This window comes from Meriones unguiculatus, chromosome 18 (genome assembly GCF_030254825.1).
Source record: "Meriones unguiculatus strain TT.TT164.6M chromosome 18, Bangor_MerUng_6.1, whole genome shotgun sequence".
NCBI lineage: Eukaryota > Metazoa > Chordata > Mammalia > Rodentia > Muridae > Meriones > Meriones unguiculatus.
Window position 1 is genome coordinate 61,635,140 of NC_083365.1, and position 13,502 is coordinate 61,648,641.

A 13,502-nucleotide genomic window follows, 5' to 3' on the forward strand; every position below is an offset into this window, starting at 1 on the left:
CAAGCCATTGACAAATCAGATTTCAGGACAGAACTGGAAAACAATAAAGTAAAGTAGTTTGCAGGGAACAAAATATTTATCTTAAAATGAAAACAAAAGTTAGCAACCATCAACAAGACCTCTGGACATGACATGGCTTTTGCACACGTCATTGCCCTGGAGCCATAGCCATGTGCCCAAGACCTGTACCAGACTAAGCCTGTCAAAATTCCATCAAAGGTAGTGGACAGCTTCCAAGTCGGGTATTGAATGAGATAGTGTCAGTTGTTGGCTCCCAAGTGTGGGAAGGTCACTCTCCTTTGGGGACACAGATTCTAGTGGATTACTTTTGCTCTAGTGGATGTCCCAAAATCCATGGGCATACAGGTAACACTAATTGGTAGGGGTTATAAACAACAACCAAAATATAAAGTGGATATGAACCTGGGAGAGTGGTGGTATAAAGAGTCCTCAAGGGAGCAGGGAGATGGAGGTACTAGCAGACGGATGTGATAATATATATTCTATAAAAACAAATAAGTAACAAAGTAAGTAAATAAATAAAGAACAGTATGACTGGGGTAGGGTTATGTAATTCAATAATGAAGCAATTTACAGCTGGGACTGTGGAACATCCATGGACTGTCTGAGAGAGAAAGAGCTACATTCACACTAAGTAGTTACCACTTAGTTACCACTGCAACATTGAAGAGCAATTTCAACACAGACAATAGTCAGACATTCACATTAACCATGATTGAATGTTCACATTCCTCCAAAAAATATTTGTGTGTGTATGCATAATGGCCATTGCCAAGTCTTTATCCTCATGACTGTCTTCTCTGTACTGTTCCTACTGTTATTCCTGACATCTCAGAACTCTACCACACAGAGGACTTCCCCTTGTTAGTCCCTCTGTAAGTCAGAGAGCTGACCGAGCAGCATAGGAACTACTTAATTGCTGGCCCCAGAGAGCTCCAGACAGAGTGCTGTATCACTGCAGGCCCGGGACCCTGTATTTCAAGCCATATCCTTTTCAGTTCTATATGCATTTAATTGTTCATAAGCGTGAATTTTATTTATTTCTTTTTTAACATTTTGAACACCGAAATGTCACAAATGCAAAGACTATTTCAATATATTAACTCATAACAAAAGCTGAATGGATAAATATAGGCATTCTTGGAACTAGCAATGCAAGTCATTTTTACAATACCCTGGGCATTTATTTTATGATATGTAAAATCTGAGTACCTCTTTTCATGAATTTTATCAAAGAACTACTGTTTTACAGGAGGCATACAAACAATGGGGAGACCAGAATGCCCATTGTCCATTCAATTCAATCAGTTGCCTCTCCTTCCCTTGCCACAGGGCCTCAGAAACTTCATCAACACTCAGTCCAGTGAATGTGGCTCATGCCTGATGGCTGCTGGGTATATGGAGAGTGCCATAAATTGTCAAGCCACACTATGCATGAGGTACATTAATAGAATATTGTCCTACCTGACTTTTGTACCTAATATTAAGTTCCACATCAAAATGAGAGGAGCTGTGGTATTGCTTCTCAGCTTTGTTCTCTAGACAAAGCATACTGTGAATCTGCTCTCTTGCTCACACAGTGTTTCTTTGCTTATTGACCAATCGCTTTGTGGATTGTGGGTGGGACTGGGAGGAGAGGAGGGAGGGACCTATATCTGATATGTAAGTTGAAATAATTAATAGAAACAGCCACAACAAAACAAAGAAAACCAAAAAACAAAAACAAACAAACAAACAAACAAACAAAAAACCAGCAGGCCAAGCATATCACTGGTGAATGGCCAGATAAACATGAATTTTCAAACTTAATTTTTTTCAAACTTAATTTTTAATGTTAACTAATTATTGGAGTTGATGTTAGGAACTGACCCATTGGCTTTATGCTGGATAATCAACTGTTTTACCACTGAGGCACATTCCAGCATCTTTTGTTAAAATAAAAGAGGATCTGCTGCTAGCTGAACTCAGGTGTGTGTCTGAGGTCCTCAGGTAAACTATCTTACTGTAGCAAACATTCTGACTTTGAGTGCCCACAGGGTGATGCAAAAATCACGTGTTCACATGGTGTAGAAATGTGAGACAAAAGTCAGACACTTAAGGTGAGGTTCTCTCTGCTCTGCTTTTGAGAACTGTAGTCTTTTGGTCTGTTCATTATGAAGCTACTTGTCCTTGAAATTTAAGGCAGAGGAAGGAGACAGGTCATATTTAAAAGCAAAACCATAGGATTTATTACATTCTTCACTAAGTGGAATTATAGGTTACAATAGAAAAAAATAAATGAAGGCAAAATCCTGACTTATTACCTCTAAGTATCAGTAAAGACACATTACAGAATTCATACTTTTTATCTTTTAAACAAAGTAGTTCATTACATATTCAATTCTAAAAGGAATTTTATCTTGCCAGTAAATTTAAGTGAATCTCTTAAGCTCCAAATCCCCATATACAGACAATTTACTATAGTAATCAAGATGATTCACACAATTTCACTTTAGTATCATCTGTAATTCTGTTGGTATTTTAACAATAATGAATAAAAATCTATGTTGACAACAACAAAACAATATTACTTAAAGCAGCAGCATCTTAAACATTGGACAGTAACTTCTAAAAACCAGTGCTAATGTTAGATTTATCATGCATTCTGTGTGTTCTGCTCTGTGCCATGAATGAATATCCTTGCACTGTGGTTGTCTTACCCCCAAAGAACAAATCCTCCCCTCCCCTGCAGTATGAAGCATCAATGTTCTTGAGTATACATGCAGATACTCAAAAACTACCACATGAGTTGCTTCTATTTTTCACTTCTTACCTGTTTTTCCATCCTGTCCTGGTCAGAGGACCCTGTGTAGAAACAAAACATGGAATACACACACACACACACACACACACACACACACACACACACAGAGGCATGCTGGAGGAGGGAGATTCACCCTAGGATACAGAGGAAACAGAAGAGTCTAAATTTGAAAGACAATGTGTCAGGTTTCCTGGAAGCCTGCAGGAGTGATGGAGCAGATGGCATTTCCTTTTCTTCCTTACCAGACATGTTGGGTGTGAAGTCAAGCCAGCCTCTACCAGGATGCCCAGCTGTGGGTTCAGTACACCTTGTGATCTTCCCCTTCACACATCTACATCCTCTTCTCTTCTGTATTTCTCCTGTGTGCTTGGCTCACTGGGAGCCCCTAGTATACAAGAGCCATCTGCAGCAGAAGTTCTTGGGAAGGTTTCATATCACAGGAGTAATATCCTAGGAGTAAGACTTAGATCTCCTTCTAGATGGCAGCAGTTATCCCCAGAAGCCCAAGCTGCTGTCTGCTCTCAAGTGGGCTTCATACTGACTGCTTTTCTTCCTCTTATGTTTACTCCATCACATTGCTTATGAATCCTTATGGCACAGATAACTCTGCTTAGCAGACATGAAAACACAGCTTGGTCTACTTACCAAGATTGTCTCCAGACACCCTTGCAGAAGAAACAAATCTAGAAATTGAGACCTCCAAGCTCATAGGCCTGGTTTATTCTCTGTCAAGATTATTGGGTAAACACGGAAATGCCAGAGGGAACCACCTCCTCACTCAAGAAGGAAAGCAAGACTACCTCTTTTCCTTTTGGGTTTGAAGTTTTTCCATTTTTATTATTGTTTTGAGACATAAAGTCTCAATTCAGAAGGGTTTTTCAAAACCTATTCTTTAAGCACACCAGGACTGTGAGGACAAGACACTTAAAGTTCTTTTCTGGGCATGTCCCTTAGCTGAAGTCAATGTTCACAGATTTGCCGACTACCAAAGTGGAAACACTGTCCTCAGAAATATCATAGGTGGGAATAGCCAGTAGGGAATGGGGTTTCTATTGCTGTGAGGCTAATGGAGATCATATCCTTCTAAATTTATTGTCAAGGTGGTTGAACTCAGGTCCTTATGGGTGCACAGCAAGCACTTTGCAAATTAAGCTATACCTCTAGCTGTGTCTGATATTTTGATATTTCTCAATGACAAAGGATTCATAATCAAATGAAATGCCTGCCTTGTATTTGTGTGTGTGTGTGTGTGTGTGTGTGTGTGTGTATGACAGAGAGAGAGAGAGAGAGAGAGAGAGAGAGAGGACAAGCAAGTGTTTTGTGGTGCCATACAGCCCTTCAGTCTCATTGCGAGTTAGAAATAATGCAGCCACATGCTTAATGTTCTCTTGTTGACATGTCCCAAGTCCTAGAGACATCAAGCTGCCATTGATGGGATTCTGGCAAATTCTCTCTTTAGTTAGGATATGCCTCTGTTTCATTCTTGTCAAACATTTTTAGATGTTTACCTTTGGGAGACACCTGAAACACAGTTTACTAAGTGATTTTTAAACACACTTAACAAACAAGAATGTAAGCCTCATGTTTCTAATGCTTTGTAAGAATTGGCTGGATAAACAACCATGATCCTATGTAAATGTTCTTTTCAAATGTCAGAACACGTACTCCAAAAAGGCTGCATACCAGAAATTTTCCTTGAGTGATACATTTCATATCTGGTGTGAATAACATTTGTCTAGATGTTAGGAAGTCATTTTTCAATGTCCTAGAAAATCAGTTGTGTACAAAATGGAAAAAGAATGTCTGCTTTGTGAGATTACTTAATTGGTTGATTGATTCTCTCTCTCTCTCTCTCTTGTTCCTGCCTCCATCAAGTCACCATCCCACTCTTTCCACACACCTTTACTTGAGTCCATTTGTGTAGTAGATTCATTGTTAAAGACCTTAAAATAAAAGAGCACCTCCTGGATGATTCAGGAAAAATGCATCACTACAGCACATTGATGACGAAGTCCCCTAAACCAGCTTGTGCTATTGTAACAGAATATCTGAGCCAGAGTCACTTATAATGAATAGTTGTTGACATTTCTGAAGCATGAAAATTCTGATATGCAGGTTTCAGTATGTAGTAAGGCCAACTTGTTGAGTTATTATGTGATAGAATGGCAGAGGATGAGAAACTGTACTTCTGAAACACTAAACCCACAATGAGGGTGGAGCTTTTAAAGATCCTAGTTGCAATCCCACTCCCTCCTCTCCTCCACAGGAAAAGAAAAAGAAAGAGAGAGAGAGAGAGAGAGAGAGAGAGAGAAAGGAAGAAAGGAAGAAAGGAAGAAAGGAAGGAAGGAAGGAAGGAAGAAAGAAAGAAAGAAAGAAAGAAAGAAAGAAAGAAAGAAAGAAAGAATACAGCTAGATACAGCTAGAGAGGACTCAAACATCACAGTTTTAATGATTGCTCTACTATAGTTATGAAACAAATGTGCAGTTCACTGAGATAGAACTGAGTTTTGTTCCTGAGCATGGTGATGCATGCCTGTCTTCCCAGCACCTCGGAGGCTGGTATAGGAGGTTTATGAAAGTTCAAGACAGTCTCAGTGACAAAGTATGACACTGTCTGTGGAAAACAAGCAAAATTAGGATTTTGTTGTTGTTGCTTGTGATTTCATCTTTTAAAAATTATATCAAATCTAAGGATATATTTACTCATATTCTGTCCCTGCTTTTACATCTTAATATTTGATACATTTTATAGGCAATTAAATATTTATTTATTTATATTAATTACAGTTTATTGACTTTGTATCCCAACTATAGCCCCCTTCCTCATTCCCTCCCAATCCCATGCTCCTTCCCTCATCTCCTCCCATGTCCCTCTCCAAGTCCACTCATTGGGAGGTCCTAAATTAAATCTTAATAATAGTTTTGGTTTGCACAAATGTTCAAACCCCTTATGTATGAGGTATGTGCTTGGTATAAAGCCTGTGCTTCCCCGTCTAAAATCCAGTGGCTATGGACTAGTATGACTGTGGAAAGGCATAACTCTGTTGACAAGTTATGTGTAAATCCATGGCCTCGTCTTGTTTAGTGTTAGCAAAGCAGCCTTAGAAAGTACCTCACCAGGGAAGGCTAGAAAGTCAGCTATCGAAATGCCTATCTAGTTCAAGAGTGTACAATGTCTCAGACTATTCTTCTTCACTTCCTATGACATAAGTGAGCATGTAAGTAGCACATTTCCCACTGGCTCACACACAAGTTGTAGTAAGAAAGTCAAAGTTACCCTATTCTGATAGACACATTTGCTGCAAGGGCTCTTGGAGGCTGAAGATAGGAAAATAAATATGGCCCTATAATAGCTGTGCTTCTCATAGCCTAAACACAGGCATGCAGGGAAGGTTTACTCAAATGCTCAATTAAATGAAAGGATAGGTTGCTTGGGTTTTCACTCAAACAAATCTTCTTGAGAGTTCTGATTATGCTATTTAATAAGTGTTGTAAGCTTGAACCTTTCAGCCCTCATTTTCTTCATCAATGAAAAGAAGCCATACCATGTTTGAAGTAAGTGCAGTAGTAATTGCCATGACACACTGAAAAATACCTCCCAACCTTTCCTAGAGCAGATGCTTAATAAAAGAGAGTTCCTATAATGTAAGTTTCATCTTTGTGAATATTTTCTTGCTCATGAAATCTAACCTTTCCTGTTCTCACCACCTTTTCAGACAACTGTGATGACCCATTGGCCTCTATCCTCTCACCAAAGGCTTTCTCCAGCTCCTCAGATCTTACTGGAAGTTCCAGCCCAGCTCAACTGAACTGGAGAATGGGTATGTACAGTGACTAAACCCTAAACCCAAATATTAGATGAGGACATTGTGAGTGCTAAAAAGTCAGGGAGCACTCTGTCTAAACAGGGGTCACGTCTAAAGTGACAGTCCAGAAGGAAATCTGAGAAGTTAAGTCTATAGCAAAAATACTTCCCATCACATAATAATCAACATGATCCTCCAAACCAAACATCCACCAAGGAATTCTTGGTGCTGCTGCTGCTGCTGCTGCTGCTGCTGCTGCTGTCTGAGGTGTTAACACTGGAACCCTGGGCCTCCCGCATGGCTCTCTCATGGGAGTACATAGCCATTCTGTGAAATTCTTTGTGTAAATTTGTGTGTGTGTGTGTGTACTTGTTTCTGTAGAGACAGCGTGTTAGTGTATTTGCATGTTTACCTTGCATGTAGTTGTGTGTTGTGGGAGGGAAAGAAGACAACCTTTAGTGACATCTTTTAGGTGTTATACCCTCTTTAGGAAAGGTGTCTGACTAGCCTAGAGCTTGAAGGTTCAGCTGCTTCAGATTACTTTTTTAATATTTATTTTATTAAGTATATTTATATGTCAGCATAGCTACCAAAACATGCTTTGTGATAAGTTAATGGATTGTTTATTAAAATATTTAATGCATTTAACTATTAGTTTTAATTTAATAGCTAAGATTAATATTACTATTTAAAGAATATATTAATTGTTCTTAATTACAAGCAAGAATACAAATAATATGTAACCTTACCAGATAGAGAGAACCATGGGCAAGTACTTGGTTTGGTAAAGCTAGACTAATTAGGTTTGACTGGTCTTTAATGCAGAGTGAACTTAATATAATGTTGGATATTTAGCTATATTTTAATCATATTTCGATATTGATTTTGTGATGTATAGATGTATATATGTATAGAGATTTATTTGATCAAGCCATCTAAGAGTCTCTCCCTGTTCATTTGGTGGAAACAACAGAAATCACTTATGCGCTGAACATGAGTATTTTCTTGTCATTGTTCCCAACAATACTGTACAGCATTTATTTATTTAGCATTAACAACATATTAGATGTTGGGAAGAATCAGTATTCTGTCATTTTATATAAAAAACTTGAGAATTTATGAATGTTTTGCAGAGGGTTCTAGAACTGAGCCCTTGGGATGCCAAAGGGCTGAACTATTCAAAACGGGGGAAAAATCCCATCATAGCACAGTGGAACGAAGAGCTTTGCCACAGCAGGAGAGAAAGCTAGAATACAGACAGGAAGGCTGCACTTTCATTTCAGGAAGAAACACATGTTGAGAAATACTAAAACAGCTCTAGAAGTGCTTCCCAACACAATTAATCTCACCTCTATTTAAATTGTTTGATACTAGGTCAGCACTGTCTAAGAACTTCTTATCTAGTTCTGGGGAACCTGAGAACCTAATTTTAGGCTAGTTACTTCTATACTAGACAGATACTGACTGGAGACAGTGTCTCTGCAATGATTAATTATACCCATCATTTTCTGCATGGTGGGAAGCCTGAGGCTGGCTACTCTACTTCAGACCAGTGTGTCATAATGGGTAAATAACCACCACCTGTAACTCTGGCTTCAGTGGCTATAATGCCATATTCTGACAGGCATACAACACACATTGAAATATCCACATGCACTTAAATTAAAAATAATAAACACAAGTATTTTAAAAAGTTAGTTTGCATAACATTTGGGAATGTAAACTCATAACTCAAGAACCCAAGGAAATTAATATGTATGCACATATGAGTGAATAAAGAAATGAATATATCTGTATGCAAATATATATATATCCAACATAGGAATGTATGCACATATGTTACCATTACATTAGTGTAAAACATAAAAGTATGTTAATGTTGTGAAAAATGAATTTTGTCCTATGAATGGACAGGCAGGTATAAAATCTAGCAAGCAAAGAAGAAACTACTCAGCAGTAATTGTTACTGAAAATTGTAGAAAAAATATTTTTCTTCTTCTCAGATGAGATTTATGTCCTGTCTATAAACTATCAAAACTCAAAACAAATGAGAGCCTGAGAATTCCTTTTCTACATGAAGTCCCTTAAATCTCTCCTTTAATTTTATGAATGGGTAGGCATCAAACATACCACCCCCAGAATAGATAGCTCCACAGGTATGAAATGCTGGATATTCTGATAGCCACAAACATATTGAAGAACTTCTCCCTTAATACTGGATTGTGTATCTAGGAATTCAGTCCTGTTGCAAGCTTATGTAAAATATAACTTAAAAAACAAACAAGAGCAATTCCAGTCAGAAGGCCTTGTGGATTCACTATACAGTACAGCAGACAGAATTTCAGCACAGGGCAGAATGCCATGGCCATGCCAAAACTCACCAAGAAATCTCCTGCCCTACCCTCACTGTATCCAAGGGCATCCTCTACATGTCTCTGTCCAAAGGATGCTCATAACTCAGTATTGTATAGAGAAATAGGTGTGTATGATTCTCATTAGCTCAGTTATTTTCCCATGCTGTTACTGAAGCATAAGTAACAAATTGATTGTATATATTAAATTATATGGTACCATGATTTGGCATCAGTGTATATTGTAAAATAGGGCAGTCAAGTTAGTGGATACAGCCTCCTCTTTCAATACTCCTTTTTGTCTGTGTGCATTTGTTTGTTCTATAGTGTTGTTAAATTTCAAGTGTTAAAGTAGTAGGTTGCTATTAATAAGTCACCACACTGTGCCACTGAAGCCTCAGAATTCTGTTGTTTCAGCAACTGTGTCTTCATCTCAGGCTGGCGCAGATCTCAGTCTGCAGCTGAAAATGACCTTGAACTTCTGTTATTCCATCCCATTTCTCCTCAGTGCTGGGATTCCAGGCTTTTAGGGACGTATACAAATTGTACATTGCTGGTCCCAGGCCCTGAGCAAGCTCTGTACCAACTGAGCTAAATCTCCAGCCCCTCTAGTATAGTGATTTCCATAACAGTATAAAATTCCTGCAGCCTGTTTTAGTTAGCTACATTCATTTCTTTCCTTCATGTTTCCACCCAATACAAAATCCCTGCCTCTTCTAAACAACTAAGCATCAGTTTTGACACATGCACATATACAAACACATACAGTAAAATATAGCCATCTTCTTTAAACTAGATTTAAACTCTTAGAGATTGGGGATTAAGATACACAGTTTTTCATTTCCAAGGATATGGCTTAAAATTGCTAAGCGATAAATACTTGTCAGAGTATGATGTTTGGTCAATTTAATACCATAGCTTTCATAGAAAGACCATGCATGGAGAGGACCTAGACCCCTTGCACAGATGTAGTCAACTGGCAGCTCAGTCTCCATATGGGTCTCCTAGTAAGGGGATCAGGGGCTTTCTCTGTCATGAACTTGGTTGCCTGTTCTTTGATCACTTGCCCCTGGCAATGTGGCCTTACCAGGCCATAGAGGATCCAGGAATTTTTGATGAGACTTGAGATTTGATAAGCTATAGGCATGGCAGAGGAGAAGAACTCTCCTTTTCAGTGGACTAGGGGAAGTGGAGGGGGGAAGGGAAGGAGGACAGGACTGGGTGGAGGTGAGGGAGGAGTCTTCAATAGGGATATGTAATGAATAAATTGTAAAAATAAATAAATAAATAAATAAATAAATAATGAATAAAACAGCTGTCATACAAATGTAGGATGACCACACCAAGGAATATCCAACTCATTAAGAAGAGAAGTGATGAGACAGAAAAGCTGTTCAAGAAGTATGGAATCTTGAAGAACAGAAGGAAAAGGGATGGGTTATAATGATAAGTAGAGGCAAAACTAGTTAATGTCTACATTCATTTGGAATTGGAGAGAGAGAGAAATCTATGTACATATATTTATACACATATATTGCATATGCACATGAACATATATGTGAAGAAACAAAATAAATAGGCATATAATAGATATAAATAAGCAGGTAGAGGCTCATTGTGGAATTTGGTCATGTGGTCATGGAAGTGAAAAGACCCTCATGTGCAATTTCTAAGAACTAGAGACTCAGGAAAGCTGGGGCTTCCCTGCAGGACCAAAATTCTGAGAACAGAGAAGGCTCTCAGAGTAACTCTTGAGCTAAGGAAGATGATGCAGCCAGCCTTGATGAGAGCTGCTAAGCTAGGGTCAGATAGAAGGGGGGTGGAGGTCCTCCCTCATCAGGGGACTAGGGAATCGACACAGGGGGAAAAGAGGGAGGGTGGGTGGGATGGGGAGGAGATAAGGGAAGGGGCTGTAGTGGAGATACAAAGTGAATAAATTGTAATAAATAAATATATAAGTAAAATTAAATTTAAAAAAAAGAATGGGTAGCTCCCTCTGTAACTCTCCAAGCCCAAAGATGTTTGAGCCTGGATTCCTGCCAGCCAGGACCAGGAGAAGGCAGATGCCTCAGTCTCAGGAGAGGGGGCAAGTGTACCTCTGCTCTGCTTCCTTATATTATGTGATTTGTCCAGGGATTGCATGATATCTTCTCACTGAATGATGATTGTTCTGCCACCCCTAGTACAGTGATTAAAATGTCTTTCTCGGAGACATACTGGTACTTATAACTAACCATCATCATATTGTAGGTGATGCCAAAACTCTACAAGGCAGACATTCATTATCAAGTATGTAGCTTCCTGCTGTATGAAATCTAATCAGTCCACAAATAGAAAAAAAAACCTGCTAGTTTGTAAAGATGAGAGAGAGAGAGAGAGAGAGAGAGAGAGAAAAAACAAACAGATAAAATGTGTTTTGTGTGCTATGCAAAACCATGTTTAAAAAAAAACTGTTGGTAATGGCAAAAGACTTAAGAAGTAATGTCAACAAGGTTTGTCATTTCATATGGCTAAAATTTCATATCTTCATTTTCCCTCCAAAGATATTTAGAATTTGAATTATTTTTCTTCTATATGCCCCAAACCAGGAATACCATCTTGCTATGTTGTTAAATCTTCTAAACACTTTTACTTATGGATGGAATTCGCTAATTATAAATAAATCAGTTATAAATAATTCACTAAAATCCACTGAAAGTTCCTTAGGCCTGAGCAGTAGATGTCAGTTACTGTGTTGATTTGCTAAACTAAGATGGAGCTAAGCATCTAATAATTATGCAGTTAATGAGGCTTGTAGGATGTTAGAAATGAACACGGGCACAGTCTTAATATCATCTGTTGCTTTATATTTTTTGTTTGTTTGTTTTTATTTTTTTTAACTATGGTTGAATTCTAGATGCTGTACATGTCTAAAGTAGAATTTTTTTTTTCTCTTCTAACTTAAAAAAGAAATGGCTCAGCAAGTTGATTCTTCTCCTGCCTGGGGGCTGCATCCCAGCAGTCCATGAAGTCAAGTGGGGCAGGAGATGAGAAGCATGCCTCAAAAGGCCAGTGAGAACCTGACAGGGATCACACACACAAGAAACAGCTGATGGCTAGTTCAACTTTAATTCCATAGAACAAAGGTGATATACCCGTAGGGGAATAGGTGGGGTGGCTCCAAGAATAGGTGTACATGACTGGTTAAAACTAGACACTTCAAATATGCTTGATTTGTTATATATGGCACGCTCCTATCATAAGAATAGAATCTCAGTACCTAATTAACATATAGGCACAAGGAGGAGAGAGCTACCAGGAGCTGTGTCAGAAGACACATATCAAGTGGGGAGTCTGTTTCTAAAAAACACTCTTCTGATAAAATCAGGCAGAAAGCAGGGGACCCCTGTGAGGGGAAGGAGTTCTGCTTTTAGAGCTGAACTCTTAATGGCTATTGCTGTACAGGCAAGAACTACAATCTCAACCATCAGGGTACCTCCAACATTAGCAGGTAAAGACACCTACTTCCTGGCACCCAAGTGATAAAAGATGAAGACCGAATTCCACAAATTGTTTCCAGACCTTCACATGCATACCTTGGCACACAAATGTCCAAAGATGGAGAGACAAAAAGACACATAGACAAAATAATAAATAGATAGATATAGATGATAGATAGAGAAATGAATAAATAAAGAAATGTAAGAAAACTGTAAAGTTTTGTTGAAATTGAAATTTCTTGTAAATGCTTTTAAGCATCAACTGCAGGCTTGATGACACTCATTTATATTTAGGAATCATGATGACATCAGTCATGGTTAGGAACAACACTGTCTCAGTTGACACTTTTGACTTCATGTCTTCGTGTATTTGTGTTCATGGTCACTCAATTTTGATGTTATTCAGAAACAGGAGTGGGTTATCACACAGTTTGTCTACACATCTTGAGGTTACCTCACCTCATGCTTCAGAGGACTTTAGAACTTAGTACACAGTAAAAGTTTATACTGATTTATTTCTTCCTACTTGAAAAAGAGACAAACTCAAAAAGTTGTTGGTTTTCACCACACACTTGTCCATCTCATAAGACATTCTGCAACACCCCTTACCCCAAGTTATGGAGGAGTAAAAAATTCAGAAGTCAATAAAAGTGTATACTGATTTATTTTTTCCTACTTGAGAAGGACACAAAAACCTTAAGCCACGAGTCTTCCAGTTCATGAGAATGCATATTGACCACCCACAAAGTTCAAATTTCATGAATAGTTTTGGGTCCAGCAGCTGTTACAGTCTTTGTGTGTCTTGGTACAGCAGGTTACATATGAAATGTGTCATGCTTCCTCATGCATAGTGGTTGTGTATATACCATTCCCTCTTCTGTTCCCTATGCATGGGTGATTGCATAACTTTGCTTCCCATCTTCCCAGGCATGGCTATCCTTCAGGTTTCATCTTTACTGTCTCTGTCTTTGAAAGGCCTTTGTGAGCAGCTCCTAAGAGACCTGTCTCCTGTGTCACTATTGAAACTTTTGTCTTTCTCCTG

General features: G+C 38.5%; 1 protein-coding gene across 3 annotated transcripts in view; it reads left to right on the plus strand.

Moving 5' to 3' along the window:
• Positions 1–13,502, plus strand: part of LOC110563726 (contactin-associated protein like 5-1-like) — a 785,262-nt gene that overhangs the window by 164,948 nt on the left and 606,812 nt on the right. For all 3 annotated transcript variants that reach the window (XM_060371606.1, XM_060371607.1, XM_060371608.1), the window contains exon 2: positions 6,541–6,645. In XM_060371606.1, the coding sequence (XP_060227589.1) occupies positions 6,541–6,645 (105 nt within the window). The remainder of the gene's footprint in view (positions 1–6,540; positions 6,646–13,502) is intronic.